Raw genomic sequence first — 27,700 nt, 5'->3', positions numbered from 1 at the left:
GTACATGGAAATAAAACTTCCCATCACCTTTGCCATATTCTTTTTTTTTTTTTTTTAACATATATTATTTGCTTTAGCAGTACAGGTCTGTGAATCATCAGTCTTACACAATTCACAGCACTCACCATAGCACATACCCTCCCCAATGTCCATCACCCAGCCACCTCATCCCTCCCTTGCCCTGCAGCTTCCAGCAACCCTCAGTTTGTTTCCTGAGATTAAAAGTCTCTTTTGATTTGTCTCCCTCCCTGGTCCCATCTTGTTTATTTTTTTTTTCCCTTCCTTCCACCACAACCCCCAACCCTATCTCTCAAATTCCTCATATCACAGAGAGTATATGATAATTGTCTTTCTCTGATGGACTTATTTCACTTAGCACATTGTTGCAAATGGCAAGACTTCCTTTATTTTTATGGCTGCATAGTATTCCATTGTGTATATATACCAGATCTTCTTTATCCATTCATCTGTTGATGGATAATAGTTTGGCTATTATGGACATTACTGCTATAAACATTGGGGTGTGCTTGCCCCTTTGGATCACTACATTTGTATCTTTAGAGTAAATACCCAGTAGTGCAACTGCTAGGTCATAGGGTAGCTCTATTTTCAACTTTTTGAGGAACTCCATACTGTTTTCCAGAGAGGCTGCACCAGCTTGCATTCCCACCAACCATATAGGAGGGTTCCCCTTTGTCCATATCCTCGCCAACATCTGTTATTTCCTGACTTGTTAATTTTAGCCATTCTAACTGGTGTGAAGTGGTATCTCACTGTGGTTTTTGATTTGTATTTCCCTGATGCCAAGTGCTGTGGAACATTTTCTCATCTGTCTGTTGGCCATTTGGATGTCTTCTTTGCAGAAATATCTGTTCATGTCTTCTGCCCATTTCATTATTGGATTATTTGTTCTTTGGGTGTTGAGTTTGATAAGTTCTTTATAGATTTTGGATACTAGTCCTTTATCTGTTATGTCATTTGCAAATATATTCTCTCATTATGCTCATTGTTTTTTGGTTTTGTTGACTGTTTCTTTTGCTGTGCAAAAGTTTTTTTTATCGTGATAAAGTCCCAATAGTTCATTTTTGCCATTGCTTCCCTTTGCCTTTGGGGAATATATCATGCCAGTACTTTCTGGCCTTCCACATCTCTGTGGGTAAGTCTACAGCCAATTTAATATTTCTACCATTGTATGTTACAGACTTCTTGTCCCAAACTGCTTCTAGGAAGAAGTTGCTGTGGCTGAGGTGAAAGAGGTTGCTGTCTATGTTCTCCTCAAGGATTTTGATGGATTCCTTTCTCACACTGAGGTCTTTCATCCATTTTGAGTTTATTTTTGGGTGTGGTGTAAAGAAATGGTCCAGTTTCATTCTTTTTCATGTGGCTATACAATTTTCCCAACACCATTTGTTGAAGAGACTGTCTTTTTCCCATTGGACCTGTTTCCTACTTTCTTGAAGATTAGTTGACCATAGAGTTGAGGGTCTATTTCTGGGCTCTTTTTTTTCTGTTCCATTGATCTATGTATCTGTTTTTATGCCAGTACCATACTGTCTTGATGATGACAGATTTGTAATAGAGCTTGAAGTTTGGAATTGTGATGCTGCCAACTTTGCCTTTTTTTTTTTTTTTTCCAACATTCCTCTGGCTATTCGGGGTCTTTTCTGGTTCTGTATAAAATTTAGGATTATTTGTTCCATTTCTTTGAAAATAATTGATGGTATTTTGATAGGGATTGTGTTAAATGTGTAGAATGATTTAGGTAACAGACATTTTCACAATATTTGCTCTTCCAATCTATGAGCATGGAATGTTATTCCATTTCTTCCTCAGTTTCTTTCATGAGCACTTTATATTTTCTGAGTACAGAGTCTATGCCTCTTTGGTTAGGTTTATTCCTTGGTATCTTATGGTTTGGAGTACAATTGTAAATGGGATTGATTCCTTAATTTCTCTTTTTTCTTTCCTGTTGTTGGTGTATAGAAATGCAACTGATTTCTATGCATTGATTTTATATCCTGACACTTTACTGAATTCCTGTATGAGTTCTAGCAGATTTTGAGTGGAGTCCTTTGGGTTTTCCACACAAAGTATCATATCATCTGCAAAGAGTGAGAGTTTGACTTCTTCTTTGCTGATTCTGATGCCTTTTAAAATCTTTTTTTAATGTTTTTGTCAAATTGCTGAGGCTAGACTTCTAGAACTATGTTGAATAGCAGTGGGGAGAGTGGACAGCCCTGCCATGTTCCTGACCTTAGACAAAAAGCTCTCAGTTTTTCCCCATTGAGAATGATATTCACTGTGAGATTTTCATAGATGGCATTTATGATATTGAGGTATGTATCCTCTGTCCCTACACTGTGAAGAGTTTTGAATAACAAAGGAATGCTGTACCTTGTCAAACACATTTCCAGCATCTGTTGAGAGCATCATATGGTTCTTGTTCTTTCTTTTATTAATGTATTGTAACATATTGATTAATTTGAGGATGTTGAACCAACCTTGCAGCCAGCCCAGGAAAAATCCCACTTGGTTATGGTGAATAATCCTTTTAATATACTGTTGGATCTTATTGGTTAGTATTTGGGTGAGAATTTTTGCATCCATGTTCATCATGGATATTGGTCTATAATTCTCCTTTATGATGGGGTCTTTATTTGGTTTAGGGATTAAGTAATGCTGGCCTCAAAAGATGAGTTTAGAAGTTTTCCTTCTGTTTCTATTTTTTGAAACATCTCCAGAAGAATGGGTATTATTTCTTCTTTACATGTTTAATAGAATTTCTCTAGGAAGCCATATGGCTCTCCCAAATATTGGGGGATTTTTGATGACTGCTTCAATTTCCTTGCTGGTTATGGGTCTGTTCAGGTTTTCTATTTCTTCCTGGTTCCATTTTGGTAGTTTATATGTCTCTAGGAATGCATGCATTTCTGCCAGATCATCAAATTTGCTGCTGTAGTTGCTCATAATATGTTCTTATAACTGTTTTTATTTCTTTGGTGTTGGTTGTGATCTCTCCTCTTTAATTCATGATTTTATTAATTTGTGTCCTTTCTCTTTTCTTTTTTATAAGTCTGGCCTGGTGTATATCAATCTTATTAATTCTTTCAAACAACCACGTCTTACTTTTATTGATTTTTTTAAAATATTTTATTCATTTATTTGACAGAGAGTTAGAGAGCGAGCCCAAGTAGGTAGAGCAGCAGGCAGAGGGAAAGGGAGAAGCAGGCTTTCTGCTGAGCAGAGAGCCTGATGTAGTGCTCAATTCTAGGACCCGAGGATCATGACCTGAGCCAAAGGCATCTGCTTAACTGACTGAGCCACCCAGGTGCTCCTCATTGATTTGTTCTACTGTTTTTTTGTTTTTTCTATTTCATTGATTTCTGCTCTGATTTTTATGATTTCTCTTCTCCTTCTGGGTTTAAGCTTTGTTTGTTGTTCTTCCTTTATTTGCAGGGTTGATTGTGCACTGGACACCTTTCTTGTTCCTTGAGAAAGGCTTGTTTTGCTATATACTTTCCTCTCAGGACCCCCTTTGCTGTGTCCCAAAGATTTTGAACAGTTGTGTTTTCATTTTCATTTCATATGCCCCATGTTAGGGGCATAGATATTTAAAATTGTTAGGTCTTCTTGCTGTACAGACCCTTTAATTATAATTTAGTGTCCTTCCTCATCTCTTATTATGTTTTGGCTTAAAATTAAATTTATCTGATATAAGGATTGCCATTTGTTTCCATGAATTTTTTCAATTCTTCTTTAATTTCCTGGTTAACCCACTCATTCTTTAGAAGGATGCTCTTTAGCTGCCATGTATTTGCATTCTTTCCAACATTCCTCTTGGGTTTGAATTCTAGTTTCAAAAGCATTCTGGTCTGCAAATATGTAGGGAATGATCCCAATCTTTTGATACCAGTTGACACCTGATTTGTGACTAGGGTGTGATATATTCTGGAGAATGTTCCATGTTCACTAGAGAAGAATGTGTATTCTGTTGCTTTGGGATGGAATGTTCTGAATGTATCTGTGATGTCCTTCTGGTCCAGTGTGTCATTTAAGGTCTTTATTTCCTTGTTGATTTTTTGCTTAGATGAACTGTCCATTTCAGTGAGGGGAGTGTTAAAGTCCCCTCCTATTATTGTATTACTGTTGATGTGTTTATTTTATATTGTTCTTAACTGGTTTATATAATTGGCTGCTCCTATGTTAGGGGCATAGATATTTAAAATTGTTAGGTCTTCTTGCTATACAGAGCCTGTAATTATAATATAGTATCCTTCCTCATCTCTTATTATGGTCTTTGGCTTAAAGTCTAATTGATCCAATATAAGGATTGCCACCCCAGCTTTACTTTGATGTCCACTAGCATTGTAAATTGTTTTCCACCCTCTCACTTTAAGTCTGGAGGTGTTTTGGAGTCTAAAATGGTTCCTTGTAGACAGCATATTGATTGGTCTTGTTTTTGTTTTTGTTTTTTATTCCATTCTGAAATCCTGTGTCTTTTGATTAGGGCACTTAAACCATTTAGATTCAGAGTAACTATTGAAAGATATGCATTTAGTGCCATTATACTGTCTGTAAGGATGACTGTCACTGTGTGTTGTTTCTGTTCCTTTCTGGTCTGTTACCTTTAGGCTCTCTCTTTGCTTAGAAGACTGCTTTCAATATTTCCTGTAGGGCTAGTGTGGTGTTTGCAAATTCTTTTAGTTTTGTTGTTGTCGTCGTTGTTGTTGTTTTGTTTTTGTTTTTGTCCTGGAAGATTTTTATCTCTCCTTCTATTTTCAGTGACAGGCTAGCTGGATTCAGTATTCTTGGCTGCATATGTTTCTTGTTAATGCTCTGAATATATCATGCCAGTCCTTTCTGGCCTGCCAGGTCTCTGTGGATAAGTCTGCTGCCAATCTAATGTTTCTAACATTGTATATTACAGACTTCTTGTCCCAAGCTGCTTTCAGGATTTTTCTCTTTGTCACTGAGACTTTTAAGTTTTACTATTAGATGATGGGGTATGGACCTATTTTTATTGATTTTGATGCGGGTTCTCTGTGCCTCCTGGATTTTGATCATTGTTCCCTTCGCCAAATTAAGGAAATTCTTTGCTATAATTTGCTTCAATATACCTTCTTCCCTTTCTTTCCTCTTCTGGGATCCCAATTATTCTAATATTGTTTCATCTTATGATACCACTTATCTCTCAAATTCTCCCTTCATGCTCCAGTAGTTGTCTCTCTTTTCTCTCAGCTTCTTTATTCTCCATCATTTGGTCTTCTATATCACTAATTCTCTCTTCTGCCTCATTTATCCTAGCAGTAAGAGCCTCCATTTTTGATTGCACATTATTAATAATGTTTTTTTATTTCAATTTGGTGAGATTTTAGTTCTTTTATTTCTCCAGAAAGGGATTCTCTAGTATATTCCATGCTTTTCTTGAGCCCAGCTAGCAACTTGATAATTGTCATTCTGAACTCTAGTTCTGACATATTACTAATGTCTGTATTGATTAGGTCCCTAGCTGTCAATAGTGAATCTTGTTCTTTTTTTTTTTTTTTTTTTTTTTTTTTTGAGGAGTTTTTCTGCCTGGTCATTTTATCCAAATAGGAATAGATGAATGAGAGAACAAAATACTATAATGGTGAAAACAACCCCAGAAAAATATATACTAACTAAATCAGAAGAGACCTGAAACTGTGGGGAGAAGAAGGGGGAGGAATTTATATATATATATATATATATTAGACTGGTGAGTATAACAGAGCCATGTGCGTCATTTCAGGTGTATTTTAGTCTGTGAGAAGAAACTGCCTTCCATAATTTTAAAGAAAGAAAAACTTTTATATATATAAAATAAAGGGTAAACACATGAAGGAGTGGAATATGAATATAAAGATGAAAATTTTTAAAAATTCTAAAAAGGGAATTGATAAAGTTTGTTAAAAAAAGAAATAAAAAGGAAAGAATGTCATCAGGCTGGAGACTAGAACAAAGCCATGCACTAGATTTAGGGTATATTTTGTTTTTGTTTTTTAAGATTTTATTTATTTATTTGACAGACAGAGATCACAAGTAGGCAGAGAGGCAGGCAGAAAGAGAAGGGGAAGCAGGCTCCCCACTGAGCAGAATGCCCAATGTGGGGCTCAATCCCAGGACCCTGGGATCATGACCTGAGCCGAAGACAGAGGCTTTAACCCACTGAGCCACTGAGGCACCACTATATTTTGTTCTGTTACAAGAAAGTGTATCCCAAAATTTTAAAGAAAGAGAAACATATATGTATACAAAAAGTAAGGTTATAACAATGAAAATATATGAAAATTATGACTATAACAATGAAAATTTGGAAAGTTTTTTTAAAGGTATTGATAGGATAAGATAGTTTAAAAAGTTTAAAATAGGAAAGAGGAAAAATTTTTTTAAAAAGAATGAGAAACAAAATTAAAAATTTATCTTTGTGGGGCGCCTGGGTGGCTCAGTGGGTTAAGCCGCTGCCTTCGGCTCAGGTCATGATCTCAGGGTCCTGGGATCAAGTCCCGCATCGGGCTCTCTGCTCAGCAGGGAGCCTGCTTCCTTCTCTCTCTCTCTGCCTGCCTCTCAGTGTACTTGTAATTTCTCTCTGTCAAATAAATAAATAAATCTTTTTAAAAAAATTATCTTTGAAAGACTATAGAATCATGGGAAAAAAGCCATGCATTCTATGTGTTGCTTTCCCCCCCTCTGGAGTTGCACAGATCTCATTGATTGGCAAACTTGGTCTTTGCTGGATGTTCTTACTGTTCTTCTGAGGGAAGAGTCTGTTGCCATGATTCTCAAATGTCTTTGCCTAATACAGAATGGCACCACTCTTGCCGAGGGCCAGGCTAGTAATCTGCATGGTTTTGGTCTCAGGAGCTTTTGTTCCCTGAATGCTTTCCGTAGAGCTCTGGAATACAGGAATGAAGATGGCAGCCTCCCAATATCTGCCTGTAGGAACTGAGAGCTTGCGGCTGCCATCCTCTGTGCACCCCAGAGAAAAGCAGTCAATCTCTCCCATCTCCCTGGTTTCTGGCTATGCTCCATGCTCACCTCGCCTGTTACCAAGCGTTTCTGTCTCTGGTGCACAGCCCCATTTGGAGTCTCCAAACCCAGCAGTTTCCTGCCATGTTGCTTCTCCCAGGGAAGGAAGACCTCCCTGGATCTGCCCCCTGAGGGGTCTCCGCTTCAAGAGCAGTTTCCCTACTATCCCTCAGATCACAGCCTCAAATAATGCCGAGTTAAGAGCTCACTGCTCAGCTCTATCTCCATAGCCAGATTCCTCACTCCTATATTTGGGAGCTCTGCCACCTCTGGCCTTTCTATGACCCTGAGGATTCTAAGACCACACTGTCCCTGCAAGAGCTCCACCCCCAACTTAGCCTCTAGAGCAACGTCTCTCAGTGGAGCTGACTTCTCAAAGTTTTGATTTTGTGCTCCACTGCTCTGTCACTTGCCGGGAGCCAGCCCCTCCCCCTGCAGTCTATCTTCAAGTACATCACCTCAGATTCACTTCTCCACACATCCTATCTTCCAGAATGTTCTTAGAATTGCTACTCTTTTCTCTTTGATCTCCTGTTGAGTTTGTAGGTGTTCAGAATTGTTTGATAACTATCGAGCTGAACTCCTACAACCCAATATTAGATCTCCTACTTCACCATCTTGCTAACCATGGTACCATATTCCTTGGTTAGAAGAAAGTCACAGGTTTCACCTGCACTCAGGGGAAGACCCTCATGTCACACCAAGAGCTAGCCATCACAGGATCTGTCCACCATGGAGCCTTTCCAGATTCTTGAGAGCTCAGGGTCCACCCTCCATGTTCAGGATTTTTCCTTGTGTCACACTGGAATGGAGGTATTATGGTTGTACCAAAGGTCTCTGGGTTAGTGTGTTCACTTCTTAAACTAGTACTCCCAGTCTAAGCTGAAGATTAATTGGCCGATCCTTAATACCAGCTATCTTTCTTCTTTTATGAGTGGTATGCTATAAGGTCAAAGACTGTGAGTGTGTGTGTGTGTAATCTGTATCTATAATCTATCTATAATATGGGAAAATTAGTTCTAGGTTCAGGTCACTGAAAATTATATTTTACTATTCTCCCTCTGTCCTCTTTTAAAAAAAAAAATTCATTTATTTATTTGAGAGAGAGAGAGAGGTGGGGAGGGGCAGAGGGAGAAAATCTCAAGCCGACTCCTCACTCAGCTAAACATGGAGCCCAACATGGGGCTCCATCACAGAACCCATGAGATCACGGCCGGAGCTGAAACCACGAGTCAGATTCTCAACTGACTGAGCCACCCAGGCACCACAGTTTCTCCCTGTATCTTACTTGATACTTGATCTTGCTTACTTGATTCAGGAATTATGGAACACTACATAAAAAACTAATGATGTACTGTATGGGGAATAATATAACATAATAAAAATAATACAAATAATAAAATTCTGTGCTTCTATTTTGAGTTGGATAAGTGATATACAAACAAAATAAACATGACTTCTACACAAAACTGAATAATGCATATGCATTTCTTTACTACTTTACTTGCAACAGAATATACACATTAGCGGTGGTCTAAATGACAAGACACTTATATCAATTTCTAAGGAAGAAGTTAAGGTAGAAGGAATAAAAAAGAAAAAATAAACCCTCTTATTTAAGTTTTTCTATGTCTGTGCCAGGCTTGATAGATCACCTCTCGAACACCATGAAGTAAAACATCACAAGTAAGTAGAAAGTGTCATTACTCAGATAATGTAAGGTGCACTCAAACAAAGCTGCTTGTTTTGCAATGCTTTGTTCTTTTGAGGTAAATAAAGTATAATTGTGAAGACCCTTGTCACTTTGCAAAGCAGAATGCTTGTAGTTTCTGCACATTTTAGTGTCAACAGTGTTGACATGATTAGGGTCATTTTCCAACTTTAGCAGGCGTTCCATGCGGTTCATATGCTCTTAATATGCCAACATAGCCCAGTAAAAATTTAGGTGATTGGGGTTTTTTTCTCCCCCCCATCTTGGAATGGTTTCACTTTTTATTGCCCACAAAAACATACTCGAAATACACACTCCATATTTTTATATTATTAAACTGTACTCCACTAAGAATACCTCTTATGGGGTGAAGTCATTTATGAAAATATTATATACTGAACACAATTCAGGAATTCAGAGTAGCCATCCATATTCTTGAAATTATATCATTTGATGTACTTTATTACAATTTCACATTTTTTATATTCAACAAAGTTACATGGTCTCAGTGTTAGTTAGAGTCTGGGCTCTGTGTACCAATACACAAGGACTTTCTTGAAGCTAAGGATTACATATCAGTTCCAATAGAGACCAGTTGGGATTTCTGTCATCTTTGTCATTTTTTTCTTGATGATTCTCTACTCTGCAGTAGAAACCCTTCAGCCGTTATTTCCAAACTTTCCAAGTATCTCCTCCTATTTCAAATCATCTTTTTCACACTGCAAGCCCTCAGTGATCTCTCTTCACCCAAAGCTGAAAACCCTCTCATATTATATTACACAATTTAGCACTCAATTACATAGAATTCTATTATTTTACAGTTCTCTCATGAATATTTATGCCAGCCCCCCAGTAGTTCAAGCTTCTGAGGAGGGCACTGTGTTTTTTCCCTCCTCAATGTTAACCTTAATATCCATCATTTTTTAAAATTTTTTATTAACTTATAATGTATTATTATGCCCAGGGCTACAAGTCTGTGAATCACCAGATTTACACACTTCACAGCACTCACCATAGCACATACCTTCCACTATGTCCATAACCCAACCACCCTCTCCCTATCCCCCCCGACCCGGCAACCCTCAGTTTTTTTGTGTGACATTGAGAGTCACTTACAGTTTATCTCCCTCCTGATCCCATTTTGTTTCATATCTTTTCCTAGCCCCCAACACCCCCTTGTTGCCTCTCAACTTCCTCATATCAGGGAGATCATATGATAGTTGTCTTTCTACGATTGACTTATTTCGCTAAGCATAATACCCTCTAGTTCCATCCATATCATTGCCAATGGCAAGATTTCATTCTTTTGATGGTTGCAATATATATATACCACTTCTTCTTTATTCATTCATCTGTTGATGGACATCTAGATTCATTCCATAGTTTGGCTACTGTGGACATTGCTGCTATAAATATTTGAGTGCACATGCTCCTTCAGATAACAACATTTGTGTCTTTAGGGTAAATACCCAGTAGTCGGATTGCTGGGTTATAGGGTAGCTCTATTTTCAACTTTCTGATGAACCTCCATGCTGTTTTCCAGAGTGGTTGCACCAGCCTTCATTCCCACCAACAGTGTAGGAGGGTTCCCCTTTCTCTGCATCCTTGCCAATGTCTCTCATTTCTTGACTTGCTAATTTTAGCCATTTTGACTAGGTGAGGTGGTATCTCACTGTGGTTTTGATTTGTATTTCCCTGATGCCGAGTGATGTTGAGCACTTTTTCATGTGTCTGTTGGCCACCTGAATGTCCTCATTGTAGAAGTATCGGTTCATGTACTCTTCCCATTTCTTGATTGGATTATTTGTTTTTTGCATGTTGAGTTTGATAAGTTCTTTATAGTTTTTGGATACTAGCCCTGTATCTGCTACATCTTTTGCAAATATCTTCTCCCATTCTGTCAGTTGTCTTTTGGTTTTGTTGACTTTTTCCTTTGCTGTGCAGAAGCTTTTTATCTTAATGAAGTTCCAATAGTTCACCTTTTGCCCTTGCTTCCCTTGCCTTTGGTGATGTTTCTAGGAAGAAAATGCTACTGTGGCTAAGGTCAAAGCTTGCTGCCTGTGTTCTCCTCAAGGATTTCAATGGATTCCTTTCTCACAATGAAGTCCTTCATCCATTTTGAGTCTGTTTTTCTGTGTGGTATAAGGAAATACTCCAGTTTCATTTTTCTGCACGTGGCTGTCCAATTTTCCCACCACCATTTGTTGAAAAGACTTTTTTCCATTGGACATTCTTTCCTGCTTTGTCAAAGATTAGTTGACCATAGGGATGAGCATCTATTTCTGGGCTCTCTATTCTGTTCCATGGATCTATGTTTCTGTTTTCCTGCCAGTACCATACTGTCTTGATTATGACAGCTTTGTAAGAGAGCTTGAAGTCTAGAATTGTGATGCCACCAACTTTGGATTTCTTTTTCAATATTCCTCTGGCTATTCAAGGTCTTTTCTGGTTCCATATAAATTTTAGGATTATTTGTTCCATTTCTTTAAAAAAAAAAAATAGACGGGATTTTGATAGGGGTTACATTAAATTTGTAGATTGCTTTAGGTAGCATAGATATTTTCACAATATTTGTTCTTCCAATCTATGAGCATGGATCATTTTTCCATTTCTTTGTGTCTTCCTCAATTTCTTTCATGAGTACTTTACAGTTTTCTGAGTACAGACTCTTTGCCTCTTTGGTTAGGTTTATTCCTAGGTATCTTACAGTTTTGGGTGCAATTGTAAATGGGATTGATCCTTAATTTCTCTTTCTTCTGTCTTGTGGTTGGTGTAGAGAAATGCAACTGATTTCTGTGCATTGATTTTATATCTTGATACTTTACTGAATTTCCTGTACAAGTTCTAGCAGATTTGGAATGGAGTCTTTTGGGTTTTCCACATAAAGTATCATATTATCTGCAAAGAGTGAGAGCTTGACTTCTTCTTTGCTGATTTGGATGCTTTTAATTTCTTTTTATTGTCTGATTGCTGAGGCTAGGACTTCTAGTAGTATGTTTAATAGCAGCGGTGATAATGGACATCCCTGCCCGTGTTCCTGAGCTTAGCAGAAAAGCTCTCAGTTTTTCTCCATTGAGAATGATATTTACTGTGTTTTTTGTAGATGGCTTTGATGATATTGCGGTATGTACCCTCTATCCCTACACTTTGCAGAGTTTTGATCAGGAAAGGATTCTGTACTTTGTCAAATGCTTTTTCAGCATCTATCGAGAGTATCATAAGTTTCCTGTTCTTTCATTAATGTGTTGTATCACATTGATTGATTTGCAGATGTTGAACCAACCTTGCAGTCCTGGGATAAATCCCACTTGGTCATGGTGAATAATCCTTTTAACGTGCTGTTGGATCCTATTGGCTAGTATTGTAGTGAGAATTTTCACATCTGTGTTCATCAAGGATATTGGTCTGTAATTCTCTTTTTTTGGTGGGATCTTTGTCTGGTTTTGGGATCAAGGTAATGCTGGTCTCAGAAAATGAGGTTGGGGGACGCCTGGGTGGCTCAGTTGGTTAAGCAGCTGCCTTCGGCTCAGGTCATGATCCCAGCATCCTGGGATCGAGTCCCACATTAGGCTCCTTGCTTGGCGGGGAGCCTGCTTCTCCCTCTGCCTCTGCCTGCCATTCTGTCTGCCTGTGCTCGCTCTCTCCCCCCCCCCTCTCCCTTAAAAATAAAAAAAATTTAAAAAAAAAAAAAAAAGAAAATGAGGTTGGAAGTTTTCCTTCCATTTCTATGTTTTGGAACAGTTTCAGGAGAAAGGTATTAATTCTTCTTTTAATGTTTGGTAGAATTCCATGGGAAGCCATCTGACCCTGGGCTCTTGTTTGTTGGGAGATTTTTGATGACTGCTTCAGTCTCCTTACTGGTTACAGGTCTGTTCAGGTTTTCTCTTTCTTTGGGTTCAGTTGTGGTAGTTTTTATGTCTTTTGGAATGCTTGCTTTTCTTCCAGATTGTCAAATTTGCTGGCTATAGTTGCTCATAATATGTTCTTATAATTGTTTTTATTTCTTTGGTATTGGTTGTGATCTCTCCTCTTTCATTCATGAATTTATTTATTTGGGTCATTTCTCTTTTCTTTTTGATAAGCCTTGCCAGGGGTTTATCAATCTTATAAATTCTATCAAAGAACAGCTCCTAGTTTCATTGATTTGTTCTATTGTTTTTTGTTTTGTTTTTGTTTTCTTTGGTTTGGTTTCTATTTCATTGTTTTCTGCTCTGATCTTTATTATTTCTCTTCTGTTGCTGGGTTTAGGCTTTCTTTGTTGTTCTTTCTCCAGCTCTTTTAGGTGTAGGGTTAGGATGTGTATTTGAGACCTTCTCTATTGAGAAAGGTTTGTATTGCTGTATATTTTCCTCTCAGGACTGCCTTTTCTGTGTCCCACAGATTTTGAACCATTGTGTTTTCATTATCATTTGTTTCCATGATTTTTTTTTTCAATTCTTCTTTAATTTCCTGGTTGACCCATTGATTCTTTAGAAGGATTCTCTTTAGTCTCCATGTATTCAGGTGCTTTCCCAATTTCCTCTTGTGATTGAGTTCTAGCTTCAGAGCATTGTGGTCTGAAAATATGAAGGGTATGATTCCAATCTTTCTGTAGCAGTTGAGACCTGATATGGGACCGAGGATGTGATCTATTCTAGAGGATGTTTCATGTGCACTAGAGAAGAATGTGTATTCTGTTGCTTTGGGCTGGAATATTATGAATATATCTGTGATGTCCATCTGGTCCAGTGTGTCATTTAAGGCTTTTATTTCCTTGTTGGTCTTTTGCTTGGAATATCTGTCCATTTCAGTGAGGGGGGTATTAAAGTCCCCTACTATTATTGTATTATTGTTGATGTGTTTCTTTGATTTTGTTATTAATTGGTTCATATAGTTGGCTGCTCTCCTGTTACGGACATAGATATTTAAAATTGTTAGATCTTCTTGTTGAACAGACCCTTTGAGTATGATATAGTGTCCTTGCTCATCTCTTATTATAGTCTTTGGCTTAAAATCAAATTGATCTGATATAAGGATTGCCATCCCAGCTTTCTTTTAATGTGCATTAGCATGGTAAATTGTTTTCCACCCCCTCACTTTAAATCTGGAAGAATCTTTGGGTCTAAAATGAGTTTCTTGTACACAGAATATTGATAGGTTTTGTTTTCTTATCCACTCTGATACCCTGTGTCTTTTGATTAGGGCATTTAGCCCATTTACATTCAGGGTAACTATTGACAGATATGAATTTAGTGCTATTGTATTGCCTGCAATGTGACTATTACTGTATGTTGTCTCTGTTCCTTTCTAGTCTATTATTTTAGGCTCTTTCTTTGCTTAGAGGACCCCTTTCAATATTTCCTGTAGAGCTGGTTTGGAGTTTACAAATTCTTTTAGTTTTTCTTTGTCCTGGAAACTTTTTATCTCTCCTATGTTCAATGATAGCCTAGCTGGATATAGTATTCTTGGCTACGTGTTTTTTCATTTAGTGTTCTGAATATATCATGGTAGTTTTTTCTAGACTGCCTGGTCTCTATGGATAAGTCTGCTGTCAATCTAGTATTTTTACCATTGTATATTACAGACTTCTTGTCCCAGGCTACTTTCAGGATTTTCTCTTTGTCACTAAGACTTGTAAATTTTGCTATTAGATGACCGGGTGTGGACCTATTCTTATTGATTTTGATGGAGAATCTCTGCACCTCCTGGATTTTGATGCTTGTTCCCTTTGCCATACTAAGGAAATTCTCCACAATAATTTGCTCCAATATACCTTCTGTTCCCTTCTCTCTTTCTTCTTCTTCTGGAATTCCAATTATTCTAATTTTTTGTCTTATGGTATCACTTATCTCTCGAATTCTCCCCTCGTGGTCCAGTAGCTGTTTGTCCCTCTTTTGCTTAGCTTCTTTATTCTCTGTCATTTGGTCTTCTATATCATTAATTCTCTTGTTTGCCTCTTTTATCTTGGCCATAAGAGCCTCCGTTTTTTATTGCACTTCATTAATAGCTTTTTTGATTTCAGCTTACTTAGATTTTAGTTCTTTTATTTCTCCAGAAAGGGCTTTTATTTCTCCAGACAGAGTTTCTCTAATATCTTCCATGTCTTTTTCAAGCCCAGCTAGCACCTTGAGAATTGTCATTCTGAACTCTAGATCTGACATATTACCAATGTCCATATTGATTAGTTCCCTAGCCTTTGGTACTGCCTCTTGTGTTTTGTTTGTTTGTTTGGTTTGGATTGGTTTGGTTTGGTTTGGTTTTTGTTCTTTGTTTTTTTGTGGTGAGTTTTTCTGCATTGTCCAGAGTTTTTCTGCATTTATCCAAATAAGAATATATGAAGGAGAGAATAAAATACTAAAAGGTGGCAAAGACTCCAGGAAAATGTGTGTTAACCAAATCAGAAGATACCCCAAATCATGGGGGATAGAAAGGTGTTAAAAGAAGGTCAGGAAAAAAAAAAATTAAAAAGAAAAAAAAAAGAAAAGAAAAATATATATATTACACTAGTGAATAGACCAGAGCAACCCTCTTAATTTGGGGAGTATTTTGGTCTCTTAGAAGAAAATAAAGAAATTTTAAACAATGAAAAAAAAACATATATATATATAAAATACATAATATGTATGTATATATACATACATATACATGCATACATGTATGTATGTATGTATACATACATGTGTGTGTGAACACACACACACAAAATAAAGGTAAACACAATGAAGTGATGGAATATGACTATAAAGATGAAAATTTTGAAAAAAATTCTAAAAAAGCAGTTGATAAGTTGGTTGGGAAAAGAAAGAAAAAGAAAGTGGAGAGAATTTGCTCAGGCTGGATACTAGCACAAGGCCCTGTGCTAGATTTAGGGTATATTTTGATCTGTTAGAAGAAGTTGTATCCCATTTTTTTTTAGAAGAAAAAACCCTATGTGTGTACCAAAAATAAAGTTAGATACAATGAAGGATAAAATATGACTATAAAAATGAAGGTGTTTTTTTTAAGATTTTTTATTTTATTTATTTGTCATAGAGAGAGAAGCGAGAGCAAGCACAGGCAGACAGAGTGGCAGGCAGAGGCAGAGGGAGAAGCAGACCCCCTGCCAAGCAAGGAGCCCAATGTGGGACTCGATCCCAGGACGTTGGGATCATGAAGGCAGCCGCTTAACCAACTGAGCAACCCAGGCATCCCTAAAAATGAAGGTTTAAAAAGGTTTTTTTTGAAAGGTATTTTTAAGATAAACTAGTTAAAAAACATTAAAAGAGGTAAGAGTAAACATTAAAAAAAATAGAATAGAAAAAAATAAAATTAAAAAAAAATAATTAACTTTGCAAGACTAAAGAATCATGGGAAGAAACCATAAATTCCATGGTTTGCTTTCTCCTCTGGAATTCTGCTGTTCTTCTTGATAAGTGAACTTAGTCTTGGCTGGATTTCTTGCTGATCTTCTGGGGGAGGGACCTACTGTATTGATTCTCAAGTGTTTTTGCCTGAGGCTGAATTGCACTGCCCTTGCCAGGGGCTGGGCTAAGTAATCTGCTCAGGTTTGCTTTTGGGAGCTTTTGTTCCCTGAACACTATCCATAGAGCTCTGTAGAACAGGAATGAAAATGGCAGCCTCCCAGTCTCCCGCCTAGAGGAGCCAAGAGCTTGGGGCCCCACTCCTCAGTGCGCCCTCAGAGAAAAGCACTCAATCACTCCCGCCTCCATGGTCTCCAGCCATACTCTGAGCTCACCCAGCCTGTGACCAAGCATCTCTATCTCTGACACACAGCCATCCTGGAGTCTCCAAGCCCAACAGATCCCTGCCGCTCTTCCTGGGGGGTGTCCCCGGATCTGCCACTTATGGGGTCCCTGCTCAAAGAGCAGTGACCTGACTGTGCCATAGATCACAGTTTAAGGTAACCCCTGAGTTGAGAGCTCTCTCCTTCGCTCCATCTCTATAGCCAGTGTCCCTGCTCTAATACCTGCGTGCTCTGCTACACTCAGACACCCCTGATCCTTCTGTGACCCTGCGGGACCTGAGACCATGCTGTTTCCACGTGGGCTCCACCCCGACTTAGCCTCTGGAGCCATGTCCCTCAGTGGAGCCAACTTTTAAAAGTTCTGATTTTGTGCTCCCTTGCTCTGCCGCTTGCCGGGAGTCAGTCCCTCCCCCCTGTGGTCTATCTTCCTGTTGCTTTGGATTCACTTCTCCATAGTGGTCGACATTCTGTTTCTAGAATGGCTGCTCTTCCTCTCTTTGATCTCCTGTTGGATTTTTAGGTGTTGGGAATGGTTTGATAAACTATCTAGCTGATCTCCTGCTACCTGATGTCATCTCAGCCTGCTGCTCCTTTGCCATCTTCAAAATTTAGGTTTTTATGAAGTTACCAAACATGCATGTATTTCTTCCCTTTAGGAGTTTATCAAGTAATAATCTAGCTACAGAAGACTGTAGGCTGAGCTGGAATGAGTAATTTATATAACTGTAGTCCCAGAAATGTGAAAAAATGAAATGGAGGGACTACTCCCAAGAAACTAATGGAAAGTCTTGACAAAGATTTGAGCTTGATGAGAGTTTTGCTTAGCCTGTTAATCTTGGAATCCAGATGTATATCATGGCAGTGTTTATTGGTTAACCTCACTGAAAAGCTACAGATTGCTACTTTTTTACTTTTTTGATTTCAAATTTGTTTCAGTCACATAATGTGCATTTGGTAGCTTTGCTTATGTTTCCATTTGTAGCCAGTAACATGCAGTGTATCCTTCTGGCTAGATGATGCAGTAGCTGATCATTCTGCCAATTGGCTTAAACTGGGGAGAGGTTGTTGCAAGAGATTTTTTGCAATCCATATTGGTTATATACCTTTGAATAATTAATTGTTTTATAGCAACAACTAGTGGGTTCTGGACAGAGTGATTTTCTTTATTTTAATGTTTGGAAGGAACCCAAACAGTCAATTACTCTCTTTCCCTGTAGAACTTAATTTTTTGGCTTCGTTGAATTAGGTTAATTAGGAAAGCAATGTACCCCCTCCCACTCCCACCTCCACAGAATTTTTAGAGAACAATTCATTTGTTTTATAATGCCTATCGAAAGAAGCAAATAACTTTCACAGGAAAAATATTAAGTATCTAATTTTTACTTATACTATATTAGTATAGATACATACAGTTTGCATAAAAATATAAATATAATATATAATACAATATAACAATATTATAAATATAAATAATAATAACATAATATCTATTTATATGTAATTTAATGTGTATATGTGTGTGTGTGTGTTTGCTTTGAGTTCCTATAGAAGCAAACATGTGATAAAATTGAGTAGAAAGTGTTCAATCTAAAGATTGCCACTAGTAAGCCCTTCTTGGCATCAAATCTAATCTGAGTTTTTATGATAAAAATCAGAATTGTCTGTGGTGAGGAAATGGAAAGAGTGGGTACAACCCCCTAGTAATGGTGGGCCTGGACAGATTGCCCTCAGTTGGATGTAAGAGATTCTCTCTACGCTTTCGTCTACAGAAAGCATTCTCTCTCTACCTTCTGACTTCCTAGAATGATTATTTGGGAATTTGAGTCCCAATAAATTCTTCCAGACTGCTGCCTTGCCCATGCATTAACCAAACATAATAACCTAGCTATGGAAATGAACAGTAGATGTTATTTGTAAAGAAGTCTGGGACATAAAATCAGTCACTTTGCTTTAGCTTCAGATAGTTTCTCTTTCAAAATGGTGTTGGCAACATCAACATCAGTAAATTTAAACTTTTCAAGTCTTCATTCTGTTCCAAGGACTGCGATTAGTACTTCATACACATTGTCGAGTTCAGTCATTGCTACAACCTACCAGGCTCTTCTTTGGTGCCACTTACCTCATGCACACTGGTAGGTAGGGAATGGCCTTGCTATAATGAGGAAATGGTATTGCTTCATAAGTTATTTCACAGTATACTCATGTTGTGAAATATTCTGGAAAATCTTTGTTCATAATCAAAAGGAAAGATTTAGCTGTGTAAGAAGATCTTCAGAAAAAAACTGAAGATCTGCAGCCTCCTTACTTAGTGCATGTAGAGTCCCCACTGGTGTCTACAACTGATGGATAATCTGTCCATCTGGAGAAGCTGTGGATATAGTGGAAACAATTGAAGACTTATTTCTCTGACCTAAATTAATAGATAAATGAAGATAGCTAAAAACTGGATCAAGTTTTTAATTTTGATGAAAAAAATGTCTCTATTTAGAACCAAATCACCTTCAATCCCTACTTTTTGTTCTTTAGGATTAAGTTATTTATTTTGGAGAGAGAGAGGGAGAGGGAGTTCAAGCATGTAGGCAGGAGGGGCAGAGGGAGATGGAAACAAAGAATCCTCAAACAGATTCTTCACTGAGCCGAGCATGGAGTGCCACGTGGGGCTCAATCCTGTAGACCTGAAATTCTGACCTGAGCCAAATCAAAAGTCAGATACTTAACCTACTGAGCCAACCAGGCACCCCTAAATACCTACTCTCTGAAGGAAGAAGCACAAACCCCAATGTTTGAGGCCGGAAAACAATGACTATGATGTTTGGTGAAAAATCACTAAATTCTTAACTGTTCTACTTTTTTATTGTGTTTTTTGTTTTGTTTTGCATTATACTTGGGGTTTGTTTGTTTGCTTGTTTTTTTTTTTTTTTTAATTGTAGTTTTGGATAGTGCCCTGACAGTAGAACACACAGAACACATTTTTTTTTCAGGTACCTACATATGGTGTTACAGATTTTTTAGCAAAGAGAAATTACAGGTGAGTGGGGTTGAGTAGTCTACCCACATTCACATGGTTAGTAAGGGGTAGATCCAGGATTGGAGTCTGCCAGTTCCAGGGCCAGCTCTCTCTTAACTTCTATGACATGAGTATCGAACTACATTTAATTCCTTTCTCCTGACTGCAGTCATTTTTTTACTATGACAAAAGAAAACTTTCATATAAGAGGGATCCCGTCTTGGGCACTGTGTTCTGCAAGATAGGTCTCTTTTGGGTTAACACCTGCTGATTAATTGATCCCTTTATTTTCATGAAATATGTCTCTTCACCTCTAAAAATATCTTCTGTTCTGGTTTATTCTCTGATAATAATGGAGCCATCCAGCTTTCTTATTACTGTTGCTTTGTGTATCCTATCCTTTCATTTTTCATGTAGCTGTGTCTTTATAATTAAAATGGAGACAGGATTTTCAATATCACATTAAACAGAAGGTTTTACTGGAAAAGGAGGAAGCTTGCAAAACAACAGAAGAACCAAAGCACTGTGCTCTCTCCAAATGTCCAGCACTGGCTCAGGACACAGGCTTCCCAGGATGGAAATCCTGGATCCATGAGAAGGGCCATCCCCAAGACTGGCTTGCACATGGACCCTCAGTTGGCCTCAGTTAGGTATCACCTGTCCTGCTGGGAGGAAGGTGGAGATGGGGCTCTCCAGGGAACCCAGAGTGAACATCTCCTTCTCTTCCTCCTTCTTCTTTAAAAATCAATAAATGGTGCTCTTTACCTCATGCCTCCCTCAGCTGTGCTCTATTCTCTCTCTTCTCCAAACTTTCGGTCAAGATGACATGGCTTATGAGAGTATGGAGGGATTTTTAGTGACATGAAGCTGTGTTCTGGTGAAAGAAAAGTGAAACTCTTGCTTTTTTTGGCAAATTAGCCCTTGAAACAGTTCTTGCTAAGTTCTGGTCATGGAAGAACACAGGGCTGAGGAGGGAGCCAGAAAACATAGCTGGATCTTCTCCATGAAAATTAAACATCATTAAAGTAGAAGTCCAGATACACAGATTCAGTTTCACTGTGTTAATTGTCATTAACATAACGATCCCAAGTTTCTCTGGTTATGATCCATTTGGACCACAGAGGGGGACTCCCTGCCCCTCCCTCTGCATGTCCCAGGAAGCCTGCTGCTTCTGCTACAATGCATGGCAGAGTCCAGGCCTGAATGCTGTTAGCCTATCTCCTGCTGTACCTTATTGTGTCTTTTTCTTCATTGGGAAATAGAATCTAATTTAATTTCTTATAAAGATTTTATTTATTTATTTGACAGACAGAGATCACAAGCAGGTAGAGAGGCAGGCAGAGACAGAGAGAGGAGGAAGCAGGCTCCCCGCTGAGCAGGGAGCCCGAAACGGGACTCGATCCCAGGACCCTGAGATCATGACCTAAGCAGAAGGCAGTGGCTTAACCCTCTCAGCCACCCAGGCACCCTAATTTAATTTCTTAATCACAGACTGACTTACTTATGAAATCATTTTTCAAAGCTTAGTGGTGTGATGTGCTTTGAAACCAGTGTGTACTTAGGCCTCGAACACGTTCCCAGGTCAGAAAATGCCATCGATGTCGGGTTGTACTTTGGGACATATTTTCTGTAGGGAATCTAGTTTCCATTTCAATAAAAAATAGAAGGATCAGTTTCACTCCCTATTTACAGGTGTGTGTACTAGTATGTGAATAAAGTAGAAAGAGATAATCTGCCACTCAGAAATGCAGGCGTGTGAATATGTGTTTAAACATAATTCAGATTTATTGCTACAAAAGGATGGTTTCCTTTAACATTCCCCAGACAGATGAAGCTCATTGATAATACTGTTACAAAGAAAAATAGTATAGCTTTAATTATTATTAATTACTATTAATTTGCTGAGAAAATCTTCCAAAGAGGCCCCGCCCCTTTTATCTGTGTCTCTGCAACGATGTAACATGTAGGCCAATTCCATGCCTTAAGAAAGTGCATTAGATACGTTTGGCATTGTTATTCAAGCTAGATTTATATTTATGGATTATCTATATATTCTTGTATGCTCTCCTAAGGCAATGAGTTCTGTAGATGTATGCCATTTATTTTAATGTTTTTAGGAGGGTACATTTTTATTTGTATAGCCCCATCTCTTCTGGATGCCATAATTTTAATAAAATGGGTTGGCTGAAAATGATTGCCCTAGGCTATAGTGCATTATTGTTTGGCAGAGGGATTGTTGCTATATGGGGGGAAAAATGGGATTTGAATCACATCACTGCTGTTTGCATCCAACTTGCAGAATGCATGGAATTTTTAACAAAATAGGCAAGGTTAGAGATGTGCTGTCATTTCAACTCATTCAACGCATGTCTACAATTTAGCCTGTTGAAAAGATAGTAAGAAAGCTAGGACCCAAAAGTTCCATTGGAAGATTGTGCTGTTTTTTTTTTTTTCAAGATTTTATTTATTTATTTGACAGAGAGAGTTCACAGTAGACAGATAGGCAGGCAGAGAGAGAGAGAGAGAGGGAAGCAGGCTCCCCACTGAGCGGAGATTCCCGATGCGGGACTCGATCCCAGGATCCTAAGATCATGACCTGAGCCGAAGGCAGCGGCTTAACCCACTGAGCCACCCAGGCGCCCACATTGTGCTGTTTTGATCAAGCACTCAAGATGTGTCTGCAAGAAGAATGAAGTCTGTCTTATGTCTGCCCACTGGTTTTGTCTTTCACATTAAGATTTACGTTTTATGGATTTGCGCTAAGATAAAAAAAAAGAAAGAAGCAGTTCTCATCATGGGAGATCTTGCTACTTTATCTCTTCCTTTTCATCCTTTCTGTAATTTTCAGGCTGTCTCTTTTCATATCAGAAGTCTTACTGAGTGAACTGAAGGATCAGTCTCTGTATCTCAGGCATTTCCTTTTTGTTTGGGGTGAAATCCAGTGATCACTCCTGTGCGGAGTGATGGACAGGGAGGGGGAACAGTTTGAAATTGTCCAAAGAGAAACCAGAAATAGATGATGAAACTCACCAAGTGGTTCAATCTCTGCCTGCCACCCTCATCTCCCAAAAATATCATTTATAAATAGTGGAATAAAGGTTATCTCGCCTTTTGGAGACAGGACACTTTCTATATCATGCCAAATATTATGCTGAATGTCTTCTGCTTGAAAATGGATTTGCCAGTCACCTGGGGTTTAAGAATATGATCTTGCTCAAGAATCCGTATGAGTAGCATGTTTTCAAATAACTGTCTTTGGCCTGCAGGTACAATTCTGGTGGATAACATGCTGATCAAAGGGACTGCTGGAGGACCAGACCCCACCATTGAACTTTCCTTAAAGGACAATGTGGATTACTGGGTGTTGCTGGACCCTGTGAGGCAAATGCTCTTTCTGAACAGCACGGGCCGAGTTCTGGATAGAGACGTTAGTGACTCTTTTTTCCTTTGTTCCCATGTCACAACCTATCGTGGTATAAGTAACTGCATGTGTTTGTTGATAGAACATCAAACTTTCTCTATAGAATTGGACATGATTTTCTATGTTTATCAAAAAACCCCCTTTTTTTTAAACTCCTGGAAGGAAAAATAAGGAGGGAAGGGATTGTCTGTGTCTAAGAGATCCATTGTATTTCCCCCTGACATCCAGGAACAAGTTGGGGGTAGAGTTGGAAGAGTAGGAGAAGCAAGGCGAGGACCCACACAGAGTCTGGGAATGCAGCTCAGGTTTGCTTGAGGATGCGGTGAGATGGGCTGAGCACAGGAGGTGGTCTCACAAAAGGCAGTCATGGGTTGAGGGTTGAGTGTGTGGCCCTGTGCTTCCTGCACTATAAAGACATTCAAAGAAGGAGCATGAGTTTCCTGGCACCTTGCCAGTCCATCGGTGGCAGGGGACCTAGGTATTAAGGCAGCATAACTCAGGTATTCTGTTATGAAGAACAGCTAAGTTGCCAAAATCATTGACTATTTCTCTTCTGAGGAAGTGGACTTTGCATTCCAGTCTTGGGTCCAGAGAAGCGTGTATGTGTGTGTGTGTGTGTGTGTGTGTGTGTGGCGCACCCTGTGGTAGCTGTAATAGCCATTATAGGGGACCTTAGGAGCACATCTCAACAGGCCTACTCCCGAATTTCCAGGCTATAAAATCTAAATGTTAGGCATTCAGCACTTGGTGAACCTGATTCTCTCGAATTTATGATTCACTTTACAATACAGTGTAGGGTGGAGGGCCCCTCATTTATTTTACATCTAAAGTTCAGAGTCTCTCAGAGCTTGGCTGTGAGGTGGGCTGTGCACAGGACTCTCCCACCAGGATGGGCTCTCTCTGTCCTCTTGGGGGCTGCAGGGACACTGACAGAGCCATGGTCGCAGTCATGGAAGGCAGGCACAGTGGAGAGGGAAAGTGGGATCATCGGGGTCCATGTAGGAGAAGAAGTCTGCCTCAAGGCCCCCTCCCCTCCACACACTCACTATGTACTTCTATCACAACCCATCATTTCTACACCACACTTCACAATTCAGGATGGGCACCTGGAAGGTGTAAAATGGAATAAGGACAGTTGCTATCTTGTCTTGGCTTAATTTATCTTCAAAGTCTTAAGTTTTGTGAGAGCAGTCTGGATAATGGGCCAGACTGGCAAGCTGGGAGAGTGTCCCCACTGTGCTACCTACAGGCATCCTGTACTGGCCTTAATCAGGACCATTCATCTCTATGTCCCATGCATTTTATATTGTAACCTATTAGCAGAATTATAGAATATGTATCTCTTTTAGGCCACTATTATTTTATGTTGTTTCCTTTTCTTAACCTAATAGCTAATTCTAATAACTTACTGTTCTGCTGACAAATCATTTTCTTTTTTAAAAACATTTTTTGTTTCATTTGAGATTAAAAGCACAAGTTCTGGGTCTGAATTTTGAGTAGAAAGAAAGGATATCCTTCAGTATAAATAAACTGGGATCTGTATCTCCAACCTAAAACATTATTTATATTATGCACCAAAAATTATCTTTACTTGGAAAGATAAGTATCCACTTCCCTAGTATTATTTTTCTATTTCTGGTAAGGGCAACATTTATTGGATATTAGTGAAACTGAAAAACAGTACTGTGGGAATACGCTTGAACAAGGACTGACTTGCAGGTAATAATTGCAAAAATAAGTATCACTTAAAGAATCATCTCGGCTGTTTTCTTTTGTGGGTTCGTTTTTAACACAGTAACCAAAACTTATCTCCTTCTACTTAAAATGCCCCTTTCAATTAGGAATGTTATGGTCAAGTTACACTTGCCAAGATATTTTGTAAATTAAAGCGTTGTCAGCAGACACCTACCTGAATTAGCTAAAGATGCTGGAGTCAAGGACACCTAAAGGATATTAATTATAAAGTGAATATTGTACAGAAGAATCTATAAATAAAAATCAAATCACAGGTTCACATATGTGCAGTATGTTGATTTTGCAAACACAGTCATTGAGATCACAGGAAGACAGTAGCTAAAGAGAGGAAGAGGGGTGCCTGGGTGGCTCAGTCATTAAGCATCTACCTTCAGCTCAGGTCATGATCCCAGGGTCCTGGGATCAAGTCCCACATCAGGTTCCCTGCTCAGCCGGAAGCCTGCTTCTCTCCCTCTCCCATTCCCTCTGTGTTCCTGCTCTCGCTCTCTTTCTGTCAAATACATAAATAAAATCTTTAAAAAAAATAAAGACAGGCTGAGAGTTCATATGAGCTCAAGGCAAGGCTCCCTAGACACAGCACATGCTTCAAATATAGCAGTTTTCAGAGTTTGCTGCATACAAATGTTTCGCAGAATCATTGGACTTTAGAGGTGGAAGGAATCTTAAAGGTTTGCTAATTGATTATTTCTTTCATGGTCTACTGTGCGATACGTTTAGACACAGCCAGTCTAACATTTAGCACTTGTTGATGGGGAAATGAGAACAGTAAAGCAATGAGGGTGATTTTTTATTTGTCTCCATATGCTATTTATTTGTCTCCACATGCTATTGTGATATCGCGCCCTTTCTGCATTTTTTATTTTATACAGTCCTATAGAAGATAGATGGCTTTTGCTTTGTAAGAGTTCTTAAAAAAATTCTTTCTTAAAGACATAAAAGGTTATCTATCTTAGGTTAGCCTTCCATGATTTTTGTTTGCTTGTTTTGTTCTGTATCATTGTTGCTGTTTCTTATTGTTATTGTTGTCAGTTTTGCTAGCCTACTGCTCTCACGTACTCTGCTTAGGTGAAGAAAGTCTAAGTCCACTCAGCTAATTAACTAGGAAGCCATGCTGCGAAATAGTTGGGTTTTGGTGCCAGGGAATTCTTGGATAAATGTGGGAGCTGGATTTAAACAAAGAGTTAGAAGTCTAAGTATAAACATAGTAAAAGGAGTAGCATAGAAGAAGCCAGAAGCACAGGAAGAATAAGCGTAACAGTGTGAGGTGTGGACCTGCTAGCCAGTAAAGGGCACCATCGAGTTAAAGAGTGACAAAAAAAGGGGGGGAACAGTTTGATGTCAAGAAACTGACATATCAGGGATTAACTGATCATTAAGAAATACATTCTTATGCTGTTTACCAGTATTAAATTTCCACAAGTCAAGGTAGTAATGGACTAGGCTGAAATCCACTCTGATTCCTGGATTTGTTGGCCAGTCTTCATTTTGGGGAGGGGGAGCACTTGGCCAGGATTCTGATAAAATCTGTGGACTCATTCCTCAAGAAAAAATTTACTTCCATATGAATAAATGATATGCCATCAAATTCAAGAGTTTCACTCACCATAAAGGTGAGATCTTGCCTTGACTAATGCATCTTCCTACTTCCCTTACTCTCAAATTGTTAGAGGATCTTCCATCTCAAAATCAGGAATTGTAGATAGAACCAAGGCACCACTGAGCCACCCAGGCACCCTTCTGCCTTACTGCATTTGTACTCATATCTATCCCAACCCACTGGAGTAATTTGCTGTAGTCTTTTTTTTTTTTTTCTTTTTGTAACTTGTGTGGTCTTAATGCATTCCCTAGCTATTAGATGTCTGCCACAAATCCCTTAATAGAAAGTGATCTCCACGTACCTCAGAAAAAATAAATCTCAATACAATCTCTTACATCAGTGCAGTTTACAATGTCCTACATTAACCTTTGAATTTTTAAAATTCTTGTGAATTGCTTTCCCTGATGCCACAGTGCTTTTTAGGGCTTTATTCATCAAAGTCTAAAGGCTTTTTTTCTGAAAATTCTTAACCCAGTGCCCATCTTTTTTATGTGAAGAATAGATTATTGCTTCTAGGAAAAGAGTGTGGTACATCAGCACATTTTGTCCAAATCTAATCACAACAGGAAATTTTAATTTTACTTAATTATAAAATAATATATGCTTATGGTAGAAATAACAGAAAATAAAAAGCATAGGTACAAAAATTGCTCTTCCATTTAAGGAAAGTATTTAATATGCATCCTGCTGTATATTATTTCAAGCATATATATATATATATATATATGTATATATATATATACACATATATATGCACATATGTTAGCATATGTCTTTATATCACACTGTATATAATACATTCAGCCTGGTTTTTTTAAAGAATTATTTATTTATTTTAAAGGGAGAGAGCATGGAGGGCAGGGGCAGAGGAAGAGGGAGAGAGAGAATCTTAAGCAGACTCCCCGCTGAGCATGGAGCTCAATGCAGGGCTCAGACTTAGGACCCCAGGACGTTAGCTGAAACCAAGAGTTAGAGTCTCAACTGGCTGAGCCACCCAGGTGCCCTTTTTCGCCTGATTTTTATTTTTTTATTTTTTATTATTTTCTTTAAGATTGTATTTATTTATTTGACAGAGAGAGAGAGAGAGAGAGATCACAAGTAGGCAGAGAGAGAGGGAAGCAGGCTCCCTGCTGAGCATAGATTCCCAATGCATGGCTCGATCCCAGGACCCTGAGATCATGACCTGAGCCGAAGGCAGAGGCATAACTCACTGAGCCACCCAGGCAACCTTCTGCCTGCTTTTTAAATGTGACTTGTAATATACCTCCATCCTTGTGGATGAATGTATATATGTAATCATTTTTATTGGCTGCGTAGGGTTTTACTGGATGAATAAATGGAGATTATTTTTTAAAACAAATCTATTTTGGACATCAAGTCAGTTTGCAGTTCTTGATGGCTTTCTCTTCTTGTGGTGTATTTGTCTAGTTTTAGTTTTT

The 27,700-nt window shown here is 38.5% G+C and overlaps 1 protein-coding gene across 1 annotated transcript in view; it reads left to right on the top strand.

Annotated features, from left to right (window-relative positions):
• The window catches only part of PCDH15 (protocadherin related 15), a 784,172-nt gene that overhangs the window by 145,171 nt on the left and 611,301 nt on the right, over positions 1 to 27,700 (top strand). The window contains exon 4 of the mRNA XM_059397646.1: positions 22,755 to 22,915. Within this exon, the coding sequence (XP_059253629.1) occupies positions 22,755 to 22,915 (161 nt within the window). The remainder of the gene's footprint in view (positions 1 to 22,754; positions 22,916 to 27,700) is intronic.

The sequence above is a fragment of the Mustela nigripes genome, chromosome 4 (genome assembly GCF_022355385.1).
Source record: "Mustela nigripes isolate SB6536 chromosome 4, MUSNIG.SB6536, whole genome shotgun sequence".
Lineage (NCBI taxonomy): Eukaryota > Metazoa > Chordata > Mammalia > Carnivora > Mustelidae > Mustela > Mustela nigripes.
Note: the sequence above shows the minus strand (reverse complement) of the source record. Positions and strands in the feature narration are given on the sequence as shown.